The 18847-nt window shown below is 43.7% G+C and overlaps 1 protein-coding gene across 7 annotated transcripts in view; it reads left to right on the forward strand.

Annotated features, from left to right (window-relative positions):
* Nucleotides 1–18847, forward strand: part of plekha7b (pleckstrin homology domain containing, family A member 7b) — a 201084-nt gene that overhangs the window by 152364 nt on the left and 29873 nt on the right. For 4 of the 7 annotated variants that reach the window (XM_063013505.1, XM_063013507.1, XM_063013510.1 and 1 more), the window contains 5 exons: nt 1258–1433; nt 7601–7990; nt 11198–11705; nt 16091–16174; nt 18312–18419. In XM_063013505.1, coding sequence (XP_062869575.1) covers nt 1258–1433; nt 7601–7990; nt 11198–11705; nt 16091–16174; nt 18312–18419 — 1266 coding nt within the window. The remainder of the gene's footprint in view (nt 1–1257; nt 1434–7600; nt 7991–11197; nt 11706–16090; nt 16175–18311; nt 18420–18847) is intronic. The other 3 variants (XM_063013509.1, XM_063013511.1, XM_063013512.1) reach the window with 1 other exon arrangement.

The following is an 18847-nucleotide window of genomic DNA, read 5'->3' on the forward strand; positions in this document are numbered from 1 at the left end:
CAACAGATGAATCAGAATCGTTCATAGTCACCATCTATTGACCTTTGCACTTTTGTGTTGGGCAAATCGAATACGTGTCCATTCTCAAATGCCCAACGTAGGCTATAGGGAGTTTAAAATAGTTCCACAAGAAATGTCCAGTATGCCAATAGCCTATTGATTTTCCTGTCCTATCCCATTCAATGGAACACCTTAGACTCACTAAAGGCCTCGGCATACTTCATACGGAGACGACGGAAGCAGGGCGAACTCCGCGGGAACGCCTGTGATTGGTCAGTAAAAAAAAAGAAGCGTGCCATGAAAACAAACATGGACGATTTTGAGGAGCGTCTCAACTGTGATCAGCTCAGTGGTTAAGGTACTGGACCAGTAATCAAAAGGTTGCCAGTTCAAGCCCCACCACTGCCAAGTTGCCACTGTTGGGCCCCTGAGCAAGGCCCTTAACCCTCAATTGCTCAAAATTGTGTTCAGTCATAACGGTAAGTCGCTTTGGATAAAAGCGTCTGCCAAAATGTAAATGATCATCGGCTGCGTCCGAAATCTCATACGAACAGTATGCAGGAGCGGGTAGTGTGTCCGAATACGTTGTATTCATTAAACAGTACGCGAAAAGTACCCAGATAATCTATTGCTTGGGCAGCCGTTTTTGTGTATGCAAACACAGCACATTTGCGTTCTGAAAGAGCTTACTTCTGAACCGGCCGAGCAGTGCGCACTGCTTCTAATTTAGTATGTACTACTAGTACCATCTAGCCATCGTTTTTCGGTAGTCATGGAACTTAACATCATAAATGTCACAGCATCACCTGCAGCTGTGGAGCAGACGCGACAGGCAAAAAGAAACCGCTGGAAGCATGCCCCAGCTTGTAAGCTCGCGAAGGCACGTTCGGCTTGATGCAGTGCTCGCGAGCTTAGTTTCGCAGGAAGTATGCGAAGGCCTTAAGGCCCCTAGTGGGCCTCGGTCCCTTGGTGGAGAACCACTGGTTTATAAGACTCCTGGTTATTGAAAGCACTTAAGTGCAGTGTTAATCAAATTGAAACAAATCCCAGTTTGGGACAGTTATTCATGTCTTATTAAGGACCTGGTAATGATATTTTTTAATATAATAAACTTGGTAAAGTAATTCACTCTGCTCAATGTTGGAGCGTTCTTTGCTCTTGACTAACTAGGTCCCTTTTTTTTCTTTCTCTTTTTTCTTACTTTTGCACATTCTCCATCTGTCCTCTTCTCATTCTGAACTATCTTTCTTTATTCAGGCGAGTCACACTGGCATGCGCTCATACATTTACAGTAAGAACTCTGTGATTGGCTCGCAGGCCGAGCACAGCGGCATGAGGACGTACTTCTTCAGCGCCGACACGCATGAGGACATGAACGGTTGGATCCGCGCAATGAACCAGGCCGCGCTCATGCAGAGTCACAGCTTGAAGAGGTTGGTCATCTTTACTTCACTGTCCGTGCAGTTTGATGCTACTACTCCGTAGGCTGGATTGTAAACCAAATCTCTTGGTTTGAACATGTTCTCCTGTGTGATTTACTTTTACAGTGATGTGAACTTAAGGAAAGACACTACACATTTTGTAAAACATTATTTAATTCAGGGTGGGCAGCACGGTGGCTCAGTGGGTAGCACTGTCACCTCACAGCAAGAAGATCCTGGGTTTGATTCCCAGATGGAGCAGTCCGGGTCCTTTCTGTGTGGAGTTTTTCCCATGATCGTTTGGGTTTCCTCCGGGAGCTCTGTTTTCCTCCCACAGTCCAAAAACATGCAGTCAGGTTAATTGGGGACACTGAATTGCCCTCTAAGTGAATGGGTGTGTGTGTGTGTGTATGTGTGTCTGCCCTGCGGTGGACTGGCGTCCCATCCAGGGTGTTACTGTGAAAAGTGCGATGCACTGTGTATTCTGACACCTTTCTATCAGAACCAGCATTAACCTCTTCAGCAATCTGAGCTACAGTAGCTCGTCTGTTGGATCGGACCACACGGGCCAGCCTTTGCTCCCCACCTGCATCAATGAGCCTTGGCCGCCCATGACCCTGTCGCCGGTTTACCACTGTTCCTTCCTTGGACCCCTTTTGATAGATACTGACCACTGCAGGACCACTGCAGAACCACTGCAGACCGGGAACACCCCACAAGAGCTGCAGTTTTGGAGATGCTCTGACCCAGTCGTCTAGCCATCACAATTTGGTCCTTGTCAAACTCGCTCAAATAAAAAGCTGCCTGATATATCCCACCCACTAACAGGTGCCGTGATGAAGAGATAATCAGTGTTATTCACTTCACCTGTCAGTGCTCATAATGTTACGCCTGGTCGGTGTATGTGTCCACATACATTTGGCTCCTTCATGAAGGTTCCGTTTAATAAAAGGTTGATTGATAATTGCTTGGTGTGGGACCATCAGTCATGATGAGGGAAAATGAGGAATCTGAGCTTCCTGAACTGCTTCATTATACTTAATTGATCTCTGCGGGGCCGTTTAGTGACGTCAAGACAAGCAGCTGCTTTTTGTCAGGGTGGCAGCTTTGTACCCACTCAGAAGCTTGTCTATGTGTATTTTTTCCCTGATTTGGTGTCTCATTACTGCTGTTGTACAGAAAGTGCTGTTGTGTAAACACAGTATCGATTGTAATCCCAGATTATTGATCGCTGATCTTTTGAGATTTGAGATAATCCAGATGATTTATAGATGAACACTTGCACTGGTTTTCTGTACATGCTGCATTGTTGAGGTGCAATGCAGTCTGGCATACTCTCTGCTACTAATGCCTGGGCACGATGCCTCAGCAGTGTGTGCATTCGGATGTTGCACCTCTGCGGCATACTGCTGCTACTCTCGTCTGCAGCCGGTTGATTGCATGCCAGCTGCTGGATTGAAACCTCCATAGAGCCATAGTTGCTCCAAGCACCAATCCCCGTCATCATACATGTTGTTTCAAAAGGGTTGTTTGATCAGAAGGAGGTATGGGGAGATAGGGAGGGGGTGATCTAAAACGTCCAGAAGGCATACAGTGTGAAATGTTACAGTGCAAAAAATTACTGTAGCCCAGCAGTTGGCGACACAGAAGCTTTAACCTTATCCATCAGCACCATCTACCGGGAGGAGCCTGTATGTGCATGTACAGATTACAATACTGAGCTGTAAATATTCAGCCCATTAAGCAATTTTTAGGCTCGATCTCAAATTGAATCTTTAAAAAGAATGTTCCTTTGCATTGAATTGCTGATATACATTAGTGTGGAAATATATATGACCCCATTTCATGTGCAAATGCTAACAAGACAGCTCAGATAAGAGGGACAGGTGACTATGGGTTCACTATGACTAAGGTGACTAATGCCAAGTTCACACTACATGACTTTCCAAGTCGTCAGGTCGCTGTACAGTACACACTACACGACTGGATCTCTTGTAATCGGGAGTCTTTCAAGTCGGGGTGGCTTTCACACTACACGACTGATCGGTGATAGGGGGTTTCACACTGCACCATCTATCACCAACTGGAATTGCAGGCGAGCTTCTTTGGTCTCTCAAACTACATTTTGTCACGAAAACAAACGCGAGAAGTGACGAGAGGTTTAATGATACCACGTCCAAAAATGCACGTCAACAAGTAGTGAGCGATCAAAGATTTGGCTACACGACCATCATGGTTTGTTCTACTGTATAGTGAGTTGGAGGTTAATAAATATTTTTTACAATGCAACGTTGGTGTTATGTTTTGTAGAGAACGATAGCGTCAAAAAAAATACTGTAAAACATGTGTGCTGATGTATTCTGATATAAACTATATTATGCCCCCGTCCCACCTTTTTACACTCCTACCACGCATTTCCCCTCACACCGTATCTTGCGTTCTCATTGGCTGTTTGACACCGCCCTCATTGCCAGTCGGCCGACTCATACCCAGATGTTTGACATACTAGATATATACAGTGGGGTCAAAAAGTATTTAGTCAGCCACTGATTGTGCAAGTTCTCCTACTTAGAAAGATGAGAGAGGTCTGTAATTTTCATCATAGGTACACTTCAACTATGAGAGACAAAATGAGAAAAAAAAATACAGGAAATCACATTGTAGGATTTTTAAAGAATTTATTTGTAAATTATGGTGGAAAATAAGTATTTGGTCAATAACAAAAGTTCAACTCAATACTTTGTAACATAACCTTTGTTGGCAATGACAGAAGTCAAACGTTTCCTGTAAGTCTTCACCAGGTTTGCACACACTGTAGCTGGTATTTTGGCCCATTCCTCCATGCAGATCTCCTCTAGAGCAGTGATGTTTTGGGGCTGTTGCTGGGCAACACGGACTCCACAAATTTTTTATGGGGTTGAGGTCTGGAGACTCCAGGACCTTGAAATGCTTTTTACGGAGCCACTCCTTTGTTGCCCGAGCGGTGTGTTTGGGATTATTGTCATGCTGGAAGACCCAGCCACGTTTCATCTTCAATGCTCTCACTGATGGAAGGAGGTTTGGGCTTAAAATCTCACGATACATGGCCCCGTTCATTCTTCCCTTAACACGGATCAGTCGTCCTGTCCCCTTTGCAGAAAAACAGCCCCAAAGCATGATGTTTCCACCCCCATGCTTCATAGTAGGTATGGTGTTTACTCAGCATTCTTCTTCCTCCAAACACGACGAGTTGAGTTTTTACCAAAAAGTTCCATTTTGGTTTTATCTGACCACATGATATTCTCCCAATCCTCTTCTGGATCATCCATAAGCTCTCTGGCAAACTTCAGACGGGCCTGGACATGTACTGGCTTAAGCAGGGGGACACGCCTGGCACTGCAGGATTTGAGTCCCTCTCGACGTAGTGTGTTACTGATGGTAGCCTTGGTACTTTGGTCCCAGCTCTCTGCAGGTCATTTATCAGGTCCCGGAGTGTAGTTCTGGGATTTTTGCTCACCGTTCTCATGATCATTTTGACCCCACGGGATGAGATCTTGACCCCAAGATCATTATCAATGGTCTTGTATGTCTTCCATTTTCTTACAATTGCTCCCACAGTTGATTTATTCACACCAACCTGCTTGCCTATTGTAGATTCACTCTTCCCAGCCTGGTGCAGGTCTACAGTTTTCTTCCTGGTGTCTTTCGACAGCTCTTTGGTCTTGGTCATGGTTGACTGTTTGAGGCTGTGGACAGGTGTCTTTTATACAGATAACGATGTCAAACAGGTGCCATTAATACAGGTAACGAGTGGAGGACAGAAGAGCTTCTTAATGAAGAAGTTACAGTTCTGTGAGAGCCAGAAATCTTGCTTGTTTGGTATTGACCAAATACTTATTTTCCACCATAATTTACAAATAAATTCTTTAAAAATCCTACAATGTGATTTCCTGGATTTTTTTTTCTCATTTTGTCTCTCATAGTTGAAGTGTACCTATGATGAAAATTACAGACCTCTCTCATCTTTCTAAGTAGGAGAACTTGCACAATCAGTGGCTGACTAAATACTTTTTGACCCCACTGTAACTTCAGTTGCCGAGCGCTCGGTGAGTTGTTGAGTTGTTGAGTAGTTCACACATAGTGGTTGAGAGCCGAGTTTTGATCGCCGAGTGAACACCGAGCTGGCAAATCTAACGCCAACCAGTCGGCAAGCAGAAATCAGGGTAAAAATCGTGTAGTTTGAACTAGGCATAAGATGGCATCATGTGGCAAACAGACACCTGCACTTGGTGGAAGGTTTAGTTTGTGGTGGGGCTGGGGAGTTGAATTGGCAAAGTAATTTCTTCAAATAAGTGGCACCATGTCAAACCATGGCAATGTGTATGTGGTAGGGGTTTAAATATTTGCCAGATGCATCAATAATGCATCTATGTTATTGAACTAATACATAAACAGCTACTTTTTAACAAGACAACTAACAAATACCTTTATGGACAGATAATCTAATTTCTTCCATTCAGCATTTGGCCTTAAACAATAAAAACAACAAATCAGTAGAGCTATTTCGCCAGAATGTGGCGCTATCACGGCATTGACAATACATTCTACAGTATATTAGTACGCACATTTGGAAATGTTTAATGCCTATTTCACACTACACGATTTTGGCCCTGATTTTCGCTCGCCGACTGGTCTGCGCTGGATTTGCCGGCTCGGGAGCAACTCGGTGTTTGCTCGGCGATCGAAACTCGGCTCTCACTCGCTATGTGTGAACTACTCAACGACTCGATCCGAGCGCTCAGCGACTGAAGATATATCTAGCATGTCAAATATCTGGATCTGAGTCGCCCAACTGGCAATAAGTGCTGTGTCGAACAGCCAATGAGAACGCAAGTTACGGTGTAAGGGGAAACGCAGGGGTGGAGTTGTAAAAAGGTGGGACAGGGGCTTAATGTAGTTTATATCAGAATACATCAGCATACACACACGTTTTACAGTATTTCTGATCTTATCGTTCTCTACAGAACATAACACCAACGCTGCATTGCAAAAAATATTTATTAACCTCCAACTCACTATAGAACAAACCATGCTGCTCACGTTGCCAAATCAACTCAGATTCATTTATTTTTTCTCCTTGATTTTACGATGCACATCAGCGCACAAACTTTGATCGCTCACTACTTGTTGACGTGCAAACCTTTCGTCCCTTCGTAGTTTGGGAGACCAGATAGACTCGCCTGCGATTCCAGTTGGTGATAGATGGTGTAGTGTGAAACCCCCTATCGCCGATCAGTCGTGTAGTGTGAAAGCCACATCGACTTAAAAGACTCCCGATTACAAGAGATCCAGGCGTGTAGTGTGAACTGTACAGCGACCTGACGACTTGGAAAGTCATGTAGTGTGAACTTGGCATAAGCTGTTTCAGATTTAGGGAATAACTTTTGAACAAGGCAGATGTGCAGTCCATTGATCTGTAGCTGTTATGATGCTTTGTGGTGTGAAATGCAAAAACTCCCTCTGCAGCAGTAACAACATTTTCTACCTGACGAACTATCTCTCCTTTAGCTGCAGTTTTGTGTTTTGCTGAACTAGCACCACTTTTATTGGACATGTTGCAGGTCATGCTTTCCTGACCGGGCGCATTTTTTTTAGGTCCAACAAATAGGACATGTCCGGTAAAAAGACGACGTTTGGTCACCCTACTATAACCCACTTTTTTCCACATTTTTTACTCTCAGGTCATAATGTAATGGACATACTTTCTGTAATGTGTATGTTTTCCTCCATGTTTATTTTAGCTATAAATTACTTTTTCTGACCCATAAAGACTATGTTTGTTTGTTTGTTTACTAGGATTTTAACGTCATGTTTTACACTTTGGTTACATTCATGACAGGAACGGTAGTTACTCATTACACAAGGTTCATCAGTTCACAAGGTTATATCGAACACAGTCATGGACAATTTAGTGTCTCCAATTCACTCACTTGCATATCTTTGGACGGTGGGAGGAAACCGGAGCACCTGGAGGAAACCCATGCAGACACAAGTAGAACATGCAAACTCCACACAGAAAGGACCCGGACCGTCCCACCTGGGGATCGAACCCAGGACCTTCTTGCTGTGAGGCAACAGTGCTACCCACTTAGCCACCGTGCCGCCCCATAAAGGCTAAAACACCTGTTTTCTTTTCACAGAGAAACTTCCAAAACTGAGCAGCAGGCCGTACCCCAGACCAATCACATCAGTGGAAGCAGTAAAAGCTCCTCCCACGCAGAAGGACTTCACCAGTTGGTGGAAGTGACAGATCACACACCCAGGCTTGAGCAGGAAGTAGAGGTTCAGGTCAAAGCACCCTACACAAGCGATGGAGACACAAACGGCCTTTCTCTGGAATCCAGAGCTCCGTCCAGAGCCTCGTCTGCTGTGGCTGCGCAGAGGAACGGCCTGCACCCTGAGCAGAACGGCAGTGCTGTGTATCAGAGGGGGGTCGTGTCTCGCATGGACACTGAGAAACATGTGCAGAGGAAGACTGCACTGGCTCAAGTGGAACACTGGGTCAAAGTTCAAAAAGGAGATCCTAAAAGGTGGGTTCGTGCACTGTGGAGTTTATGTAGTTGGTTCATGAATGTTTTGGAAAGCGCTCCCTCTAGTGGTGCCAGCGTATGATAGCAACAGATAAACTTACCCAGATACAAATGTATTAGGGACATCTTGCATACAAGGTGGTACTTAACGTCAATTGATTCTGGGAGTAGCATTGAGTTTAAAAGGCATTGAATTTTAAGGTATTTTTCCTCGTAAGGATGTATGGGAAACCTGTAAATGTGTTCCATGGTCCCATGGAACTGCATATATTTTAGGCTAATGTGTTGTTTTTGACACTTATACACTAAAAAAACACAAATATATTATGAAAACACTGAAATACAAATGCAAAACAGTTAAAAATCAATGTAAAAATATAAAACCTGCACTTTGATGACATTTTACCGCACTGCTCAAACCGAGTGCTTAACAAAGTGGCAGTCACACACACACATCAAATTTAAGGGAAACATCGAGTTTAAGGGTACTAGATTTTAAGTTTAGGGGACGTCGAGTTACAAGGTACCAGAGTAGTCAAATATATGTGGACACCCATCTTATTTTGTTCAAGGTGTCTAAAATCTATCTACACCTATATACAGTGTATATAAATATATATATATATATATATGTATATATACACACACACACACACACACTGATCAGCCATAACATTAAAACCACCTTGTTTCTACACTCACTGTCCATTTTATATCTGCATGCTTTGTTAGCTCCCTTTCATGCTGTTCTTTAATGGTCAGGACTCTCCCAGGTCACATGGTGGTGGTAGGTTAGTGTGTGTTGTACTGGTATGAGTGGATCAGACACAGCAGCGCTGCTGTAGTTTTTAAATACCGTGTCCACTCACTGTCCACTCTATTAGACACACCTACCTACCCAAATAATAATTGCTGTGTGGTGGTCTTGTGGGGGTCCTGGTCATTAAAGCACAGAGTAAAAGCAGGCTAAAAAAGTATGTAGAGAAACAGATGGACTACAGTCAGTAATTGCACAAAGTGCATCTATATGGCAGTGTTTCCCAACCTTTTTGGGCCACGGCACATATTTCACATTAGAAAAATCACAAGGCACACCACCAAAAAGTTGTACTGCCCTCTAGTGGAAGAGAATGTAATTGTTCTGTCTGTCACTGCACGCCGCAGTACCAATCAGGTGAAATTGGATAATCTTCCACGGCACTCCTGTTGATTTCTCACGGCACACTGGTGAAACACTGCTATATGGTAAGTGAAGCTGATATAATGGACAGTGAGTGTAGAAACAAGGGGGTGGATTTAATGTTAATGGTTGATTGGTGTGATTGGTATATATATATATAGGAGTTCACACAAACACAGTGGGCTGTGTTTGATGGAGGGAGGGTCAGATGGGTTGTTTTTCTGCTGTGAGAGTAAGGGGAATTTAGCATGACTGTCAGTATGCAATACAGCTCTGTGTGGAAACCCAGCACTGGCAGGTGATGAGAAGTGGCCGCAGATTGATCAGATCCTTGAATCGGAAATTGGAAATGACTAAATTGGTAGTTAAAAGGGAACAATTCAGGTAAAACAGGACATATACAGTGGGGAAAATAAGTATTTGATCCCCTGCTGATTTTGTAAGTTTACCCCCTTACAAAGACTTGAACAGTCTATAATTTTTATGGAAGGTTTATTTTAACAGAGCGAGACAGAATATCAACAAAAAATCCAGAAAAAAAACATTAAATAAAAGTTATAAATTAATTTGTATTTAATTAAGGGAAATAAGTATTTGATCCCCTACCAACCAGCAAGAATTCTGACCCCCACAGACTGGTTATGTGCCCATGAGGCACACAAATTAGTCCTGTCCCTGTATAAAAGACTCCTGTCACAGAATCAGTTTCTTCTATTCAAATCTCTCGACCACCATGTGCAAGACCAAAGAGCTATCAAAGGATGTCAGGGATAAGATTGTAGACCTGCACAAGGCTGGAATGGGCTACAAGACCATCAGCAAGAAGCTTGGTGAGAAAGAGACCACTGTTGGTGCGATAATTCGAAAATGGAAGAAATACAAGATCACAGTCAATCACCCTCACTCTGGAGCTCCATGCAAGATCTCACCTGGTGGGGTAAAAATGATTCTGAGAAAGGTGAGGTCAGTCCAGAATTACACGGGAGGAGCTTGTCAATGATCTCAAGGGAGCTGGGAGCAGAGAAATGCTGGATATGACCCCAAGAACACCATCCCCACCGGGCATTTCTCTGCCTCCAAACACGACGAGTGGAGTTGATGCCAAAGAGCTAAATTTTGGTCTCATCTGACCATATCACATTCTCCCAAGCTTTCTCTGAATCATTCAGGTGTTCATCGGCAAACTTCAGACGGGCCTGTACATGAGCCTTCTTGAGCAAAGGGACTTCGCAAGCACTGCAGGATCTCAATCCATTACGGCGAAGTGTGTTACTAATGGTTTTCTTGATGACTGTGCTCCCAGCTCCCTTGAGATCATTGACAAGCTCCTCCCGTGTAATTCTGGACTGACCTCACCTTTCTCAGAATCATTCTTACCCCACCAGGTGAGATCTTGCATGGAGCTCCAGAATGAGGGCGATTGACTGTGATCTTGTATTTCTTCCATTTTCGAATTATCGCGCCAACAGTGGTCTCTTTCTCACCAAGCTTCTTGCTGATGGTCTTGTAGCCCATTTCAGCCTTGTGCAGGTCTACAATCTTGTCCCTGACATCCTTTGATAGCTCTTTGGTCTTGCACATGGTGGTCGAGAGATTTGAATGGAAGAAACTGATTCTGTGACAGGAGTCTTTTATACAGGGACAGGACTAATTTGTGTGCCTCATGGGCACATAACCGGTCTGTGGGGGTCAGAATTCTTGCTGGTTGGTAGGGGATCAAATACTTATTTCCCTTAATTAAATACAAATTAATTTATAACTTTTATTTAATGTGTTTTTTCTGGATTTTTTGTTGATATTCTGTCTCTCTGTTAAAATAAACCTTCCATAAAAATTATAGACTGTTCAAGTCTTTGTAAGGGGGTAAACTTACAAAATCAGCAGGGGATCAAATACTTATTTTCCCCACTGTATATATATATATATTGTTTTGTTAAATATGCATCAGTTTTTACATTGCTTTTGATAAATAATTAATTAAAAACTTGACATTGCTAATACTTTTGGATCCTCTTTCACCATTGCAGCCAAACCTCTTTGGAGTATTCGCTTCCTAAGCGTACCCCTCCCCTCCAACCCAAGCTGATCATGACAGAATCCTACCAGTCGTTGCCAAAAACCGTCCGACGACCATCAGGCGGTTCTCCCCCTGTAACCCGCGATCTGCCCAGCGACTACAAGTACGCTCACGACCGCCTCAGTCACTTTCGCATGTCCACAGACGAGCGAATGGCTGCCAAGGAGGGCACCGTGTGGCAGCTTTACGAATGGCAGCAGAGGCAACGCTTCCGTCAAGGTGGGCCACCGGGTCCCGTTTTCACCATGCCCGACTACGTGGATGCATCATCCTTTAGGATGATGTTGGAGGTGCCACGCTCTGTATCTGTGCCCCCTTCACCTTGCGATGTTCCCTCCTCAAAGCTGGCGTCACCCCGCAGGCCCCACACTCCAGCAGACAGAGTGACAGTGCGCCCTAAGGACGAGATGCCAAGCATGGACATATCACGCTCTGCCTCACCCAGGGCAGTTTCAAAGGTAAGGTTTTTAACACGGGCAAAAATGCCAGTTGCCACTCAGCTGGGAAATATTTCCATATTGTCTTGTGTAGAGTTCAGATTTGGGGCGCTTAGGTGGCACACCGGTGAATTGCGCCAGCACGCTGACACTTGGATCCAGGGTTTGAATCCCCAGCGGTTCTATTGGCCCGGTCATGTGTGTACATTAAGACCTGATTGGCTCTGTTTGGGGGTGGCCAAGGGTTGTGTTACTGCATGTGTTGCTGTATTGCGCCAAGTGATTCTGGGCCCAACTGGACCCACTACCACCCTGACCAGGATAAAGCAGTAGTAGATCATAAAAATGAAAGTAAAAATCTATATTGCTTAAGTGATGAACAGATCTCTCAGTGATGTGGACTGGTGCTGCTAAAACCAGAATTTTTAAGACTGGGTGGCAGATGGGCAAAGCAAGACATTTTGGCACCTGTTCCAGCGCTAGTGTTTTGGGTTTGATCCTAAGCACCAGTCTTTATGCAGTCTGGGGGGTTCTTTCTTTTGTTGATATGAATCTTGGTGATGTGGTACATATATTGATCAGCCATAACATTAAAACCACCTCCTTGTTTCTACACTCACTGTCCATTTTATCAGCTCCACTTACCATATAGAAGCACTTTGTAGTACTACAATTACTGACTGTAGTCCATCTGTTTCTCTGCATTATTTGTTACCCCCCATTCATGCTGTTCTTTAATGGTCAGGACTCTCCAAGGACCACTACAGAGCAGGTATTATTTGGGTGGTGGATCATTCTCAGCACTGCAGTGACACTGACATAGTGGTGGTGTGTTAGTGTGTGTTGTGCTGGTATGAGTGGATCAGACACAGCAGCGCTGATGGAGTTTTTAAGCATCTCACTGTCCCTGCTGGACTGAAAATAGTCCACCAATCAAAAATATCCAGCCAACAGCGCCCCATGGGCAGCGTCCTGTGACCACTGATGAACTCAAACAGCACCAATAGATGAGCGATCGTCCCTGACTTTACATCTACAAGGAGGACCAACTAGGTAGGAGTGTCTAATAGAGTGGACAGTGAGTGGACAGGGTATTTAAAAACTCCAGCAGCGCTGCTGTGTCTGATCCACTCGTACCAGCACAACACACACTAACACACCACCACCATGTCAGTGTCACTGCAGTGCTGAGATCATCCACCACCCAAATAATACCTGCTCTGTAGTGATCTTGTGGGGGTCCTGACCATTAAAGAACAGGGTGAAAGCAGGCTAAAAAAGTATGTGGAGAAATAGATGGACTACATTCAGTTATTGTAGAACTGTAAAAGTGCTTCTATATGGTAAGAGGAGCTGATAAAATAAACAGTGAGAGTAGAAACAAGGAGGTGGTTTTAATGTTATGGCTGATCAGTGTATGTTAATGATAACGGTTAATCATTGACTCAATCGTCCTATACTGTAATAATCAGCCTGTTTTACCACATCTGATTTGTCAATCTGACCCATTTGTTAGCGCAACTGAACGTGATATTTTGCTTTGCTGCTTGGGATGTGTCAGTCGTACGTTATTAAGATATCTCGGTGTGAGAAGTTCACACCATCTGTCTCCCTGCTATTCTGATCTGTTGGCATAGGATTTTACACATGGTTTCACCCCATGAGAAATCACACAGTCTTCACCCCAGGGCCCACAGGTGCATATGTGTGTGGTGTGGTGTGGGAATGGGAAGGAGGGTAGGGTTGGTTGGTGAACCTTGCCTCCCTGCTGGTTCTGCTAGCAGGCTGAACATGTCTAAGCCACACCCTTCATATGAGAGAGCCCCTACCTGTAGCGAGCATTCTACTTGCTCCCCAAGCACACACTGTCGCTCTCACTTCATGCTCAGCACTAATCAAGCCGAGTGTGAACTCACTAATTATGCATCCCCCACGGAGTCACTCTGAGAAATGCCAGAGAATGAAAGAGGAAAGAAAACATCACATTTTTCTTTATGGAATAATACTTCATTTGAGTGCTTACATTTTCTAATGCCTGATTTATTTTAATATTGGAGCTCTTGGTTTTTGTTAATGTATGTTTGCTTTTTTAACTCATTCAGATTAGCCAAAACATTAGGACCACCCTCAAAAATGTGCATAGTTGCAGCCTAGCGAGTAAGGTGCTGGACTAGAAATTAAAAGGTCACTTTTGATTACTAAAACCATAATATATAGAAACATTTCCACCTGGAGCAAGTTAACGAACAAAAACTAACACATTAATTATTTATGCCTCCATACCCCCTCTGCCGGCTAAAAAGGGCAAAGCAGAAGGACAAAACTAACAGTGTGGCTCACTGCCTAACTAATTCAGCATCTGGCAGGTACTGGTCAGTGGTTCAAGCCCCACCACTGACAGGTTGCCACTGATTGGCCTTTGAGCAAGGCCCTTAACTCTCAATTCCTAAGACAATATACTGTCACAGTACTGTAAGTCGCTTTGAATAATGTAAATGCTTTGTAATGCCTGTTTCACAAGAGTGCATGCCACAAGAAGGATAGATTAAATATTAGGCTCACGGTAGTTACTAAGGGTTTAATAGTAATGAACAGACAACTGGGTTGAGTTATTTCCAAAGCAGCAAGGGTGCTTACAGGCAGCTGTAGTGAGTACCAAACGACAGTGGTCTGAGAAGGGATAAGTCACGAACCGTTGACATGTTATTGGGTGGCCAAGACTCTTGAAGACTATGATGTTTGATATGAACCAACAGAAGAGCTCAAACAGCTAAGCAGCTAGTCAAATTTTGACAACCAGTTCCCAGTTATGCACTATCCCTGTTTTGTCCACTTTCTCCATTGCAGGCTGCAGATGCGGTGTTTTTTTTTTTGTTACTCATATGTATAAGCCCATCTTATTTGTTTGTAAGTATACCCTTTTTGTTAGTGTTTTTAGCCATAGTTTGCCAACAGAGGAGCTGGCAAATCTGAGAGGAAAAAAATTATATATAGAAAAATTTTCACCTGGAGCGAATTAATGCACAGAAACTAACACATCAATTATTTGCGCCTCCGTACCCCCTCTGCTGGCTAAAAATGGCAAAGCAGAAGGACAAGACAAGACAGGACAATGTTATCTTAGTGTTTTCACTTGTCAGTGTAAATCCATCCAGATGCAGGATATGATGTGACAGGTCACTCATTACACAATATGAGTTTGTTCTATTGCTCAAGGGTCTAAGTTCTGCGCTCCCTACACCATAAATTTGCTTATTAAAGTCATAAGCTTACTTGTAAAGCTTATGACTTTAATTTGTGGTCATTTTTAGCGCGTCCAGTTTTTACCCAATTGCGTTATGCTTCCTCTCTACCAGTGCTGGTCTCCACTCCTGATTGAGGAGAGCGAGACTGACACACGCCCCCTCCGACACATGTGCAGTAGTCGACTGCATCTTTTCACCTGAACTAGGCGAGTTCATATGCGGATCAGCTTTGTGTACGGAGAGCCACACCCTGATCAGCATTATCCTTCAACTCTGTGCAGAGTCAGCGCCATCAGTCAGCCAGCAGAGGTCGTAATTGCATCACTTATGAGGTCCATATCAGGCTGTTCCCTCCCTGTATGAACAACAAGCCAATCGTTGTTCATATAGCCGCCCAGCCCAGCCCAGCCCAGCCGGATGGCAGAGCTGAGTTTAGAACTGACGAGTCAGCTTTGGTGTGCTAGTGTGGTTTACCGCTGCGCCACCTGAGCGGCTAATTTGTGGTCATTTAAAGACTGTATCTTCCAAATATTTAACAACTGTTCGTCAACAAGCTTCCACTTTTGGCACTGTTCATATTTGCTAATGTTCTGAGTTTTAATTTTGCAGTTTGTGACTAGTGCGTCTGCCGTTTTGCCTTTTTTAAAACGTACACCTACTAGGAAATGTTAAATGTTTTCTTAAAACTAATATATTTTTGCCAAAGGCTGTAAGCTCTAACCATCCGATCTCTTATTTTTTATGTCCCGTTTTAAATAAATACAAAACCCAACTATGCAGCCAGAAGTAAAACCGAGCTGTAGGAGTAGATCTGAAAAGCGTGCCATGCACCGTTTCCCTTGCTGGTAGCAAACAAATGTTATTTTAAGAAAGCAGATTGAAGATAATTTATGTGTAGTTAATTAAATCGCTTGTTGTATATGGCTCTTCTACAGGCTCTGTGATGGGCCTGGTGGAAGGTTTCTGTGTGTTAAGCAAAAATGTCAACTCCTCAAGGCCCGTGGCATCGGAAATGAAGTGCAAAATATATGCAGATGAAAAACGTGGCGAGCGAAACTTTGCGACTGACATTTACCTTACACTAGACAGCTCTAAACAAGTGAGAGCTTAGGTTTTTGTGTCGAGATCCATGTCTGTGATTTTTCTGTTTTCTCCCTACAGGCAGTCCAACTAGACAGACGATCGATGCCAACTATGGGTTACATCACACATACTGTGAGTGCACCAAGCTTACATGGAAAAACGGTGAGGATAAATTTAATTTAACCATGCTATGGGAAAAACTAATATTGGGATTGGGATATAAATATGGTTTGGACTTCTATACAGATATACACTGATCAGCCATAACATTAAAACCACCTCCTTGTTTCTACACTCAGTCTATTTTATCAGCTCCACTTACCATATAGAAGCACTTTGTAGTTCTACAATTACTGACTGTAGTCCATCTGTTTCTCTACATACTTTTTCAGCCTGCTTTCACCCTGTTCTTCAATGGTCAGGACCACCACAGAGCAGGTATTATTTAGGTAGTGGATCATTCTCAGCACTGCAGTGACACTGACATGGTGGTGGTGTGTTAGTGTGTGTTGTGCTGGTATGAGTGGATCAGACACAGCAGCGCTGCTGGAGTTTTTGAATACCGTGTCCACTCACTGTCCACTCTATTAGACACTCCTACCTAGTTGGTCCACCTTGTAGATGAAAAGACAGAGACGGTTGCTTATCTATTGCTGCTGTTTGAGTTGGTCATCTTGTAGACCTTTATCAGTGGTCACAGGACGCTGCCCACGGGGGTAGGTGGACTATTCTCAGTCCAGCAGTAACAGTGAGGTGTTTAAAAACTCTATTAGCATTGCTGTGTCTTATCCACTCATACCAGGACAACACACACTAACACACCACCACCATGTCAGTGTCACTGCAGTGCTGAGAATGATCCACCACCTAAATAATACCTGCTCTGTAGTGGTCCTGGGAGAGTCCTGACTATTGAAGAACAGCATGAAAGGGGGGTAACAAAGCATGCAGAGAAACAGATGGACTACAGTCAGTAATTGTAGAACTACAAAGTGCTTCTGTGTGGTAAGTGGAGCTGATAAAATGGACAGTGAGTGTAGAAACAAGGAGGTGGTTTTAATGTTATGGCTGATCAGTGTACAGTACAAGTGCCTAGTACTAGTAAACATTTGTTGAAAGAAGTACTGTGTTTTGAGACCCCTTCACATTTACTGCATCTGTATGATATTTATGATTATTATACACAGTGGAACCTTCATTTAACAGATTTTGGATTTAACAGACAAAATCTGGAAAACCAGTGAGACCAGTAGTTCAGTGATCATCCGCTAGCCGGTGCTTATTTCTGTGTTTACATGAGTGATAGGTTTCATTTTGCCACGCAGGAGGCTCTCTTTATTCTCGCCTTTTCCTCTGTGTTTTATGCTTCATTGAAAGTTCTTGTGCTTAGTTACGCACCAGCACTGCTCCAGTAGCCACCAGCTTTACTCAGAATTACAGATACGAGCGAATTTTTTCCAGCACCCTGCTTTCGAACGAGCAATGATTGGACTCGTTCACAGGGAGGGTGCCGGAAAGAATTCCGATGCAATTACGACTTCTGCTGGCTGATCGATGTTGCCTGCACAGAGACGAGGGATAATGGAGATCAGTGCGTGACTCCCCATGCGCAAAGCTGATCCACATATGAACTCGCTTCGTGCAGGTGAAAAGATGCAGTCGGCTACTGCACACATGTCGGAGGGGGCGTGTGTTAGTCACGGCTCTCCTCGGTCAAGAGTAAGGGTCAACATCAGTAGAGGGGAGGCGTAATGCAATCGGGTAACTGGATTGAAACTACAGTAGATTGGGAGGAAAATCCTTGTAGAGAATGTAATGTTGTACTATTCTTACGTTCTGCAGTTGTTCTCATGTTTTGTTCACTGGGTTTACTGGTTATTGGCGCTTCAATGAGTAAACCCATTACATCTACATTGCTTTGCTACAACCTGGGTTTTGTTTTCCTTTAGTTAAGACAAAAAAAAATCCCAATGACTTTAGGCTTCTCCTCTCAACACTTCACTTCCAGCATTTGAATGTGTGCCAGATAGTTCTCAGCACCTAGCTTTCATCATCTGTGCTAATCACTGATCCACTCTAGATGTGGTAGATGGAGATTAGATTAAAACTTCAAAACTGGTTTGCTACTCATTCGAGGAGCCTTATCAGTTCTAATCACTCCATTCACCTTAATTTACCATCACTATTTTGGTCAGTGAACTCGGTGCTAGAGTAAAGCCCTGCCAGTTTACTACGTGGTTTCGGTACCAGTGACCAGCGACCACATCCTGAATCGCTTTCTCTTCCTGCCGCTCTGCAGCCAGAGGAGCTGACGCTGCTCCTCTTCCAGCTCAGGAGACACCAGGCCAAGATGGCCGACGCGTTCGCTCACCTGCACGACAACGGCCTCTCAGGTCCCGGCTTGCAGGTCAGAGGGTCGAAGGTCTAGGGGTCAGAGCCTTCCTAACCCACTCAGAGTCCTTTTAACTGCATCAAGCCCTGTTTATTTGATTTGTTTTAGTTTTTAATGTATTTATTTTTTAACAAAAGCATATTTCTCAGTGTACGCCTGTGCTCTGTGGGTAGTCGTGTCATGGCCGTGTTGGTATTAGTGGTAGCTAGCATGGACGGTAGAGACGTGTCAAAGGCGTGGTTTGCTAAAATTTTGCTTGCATTGTGTTATTAAAAATGTCCTATGCATTTTGCATATTTTCTAAATTGTCTTCCATCATTTTATGTATATATTTTGTATTATTTTATAATCATTTTAAATTAAATAGTTGTTTCAAGCATGTTGCTTGTTAACCTGCCTGCATTTACAAAGTTAAATGTGAAACATTGTATTGTATTGTGTAC

This window comes from Trichomycterus rosablanca, chromosome 17 (assembly GCF_030014385.1).
Source record: "Trichomycterus rosablanca isolate fTriRos1 chromosome 17, fTriRos1.hap1, whole genome shotgun sequence".
Classification (NCBI taxonomy): Eukaryota; Metazoa; Chordata; class Actinopteri; order Siluriformes; family Trichomycteridae; genus Trichomycterus; species Trichomycterus rosablanca.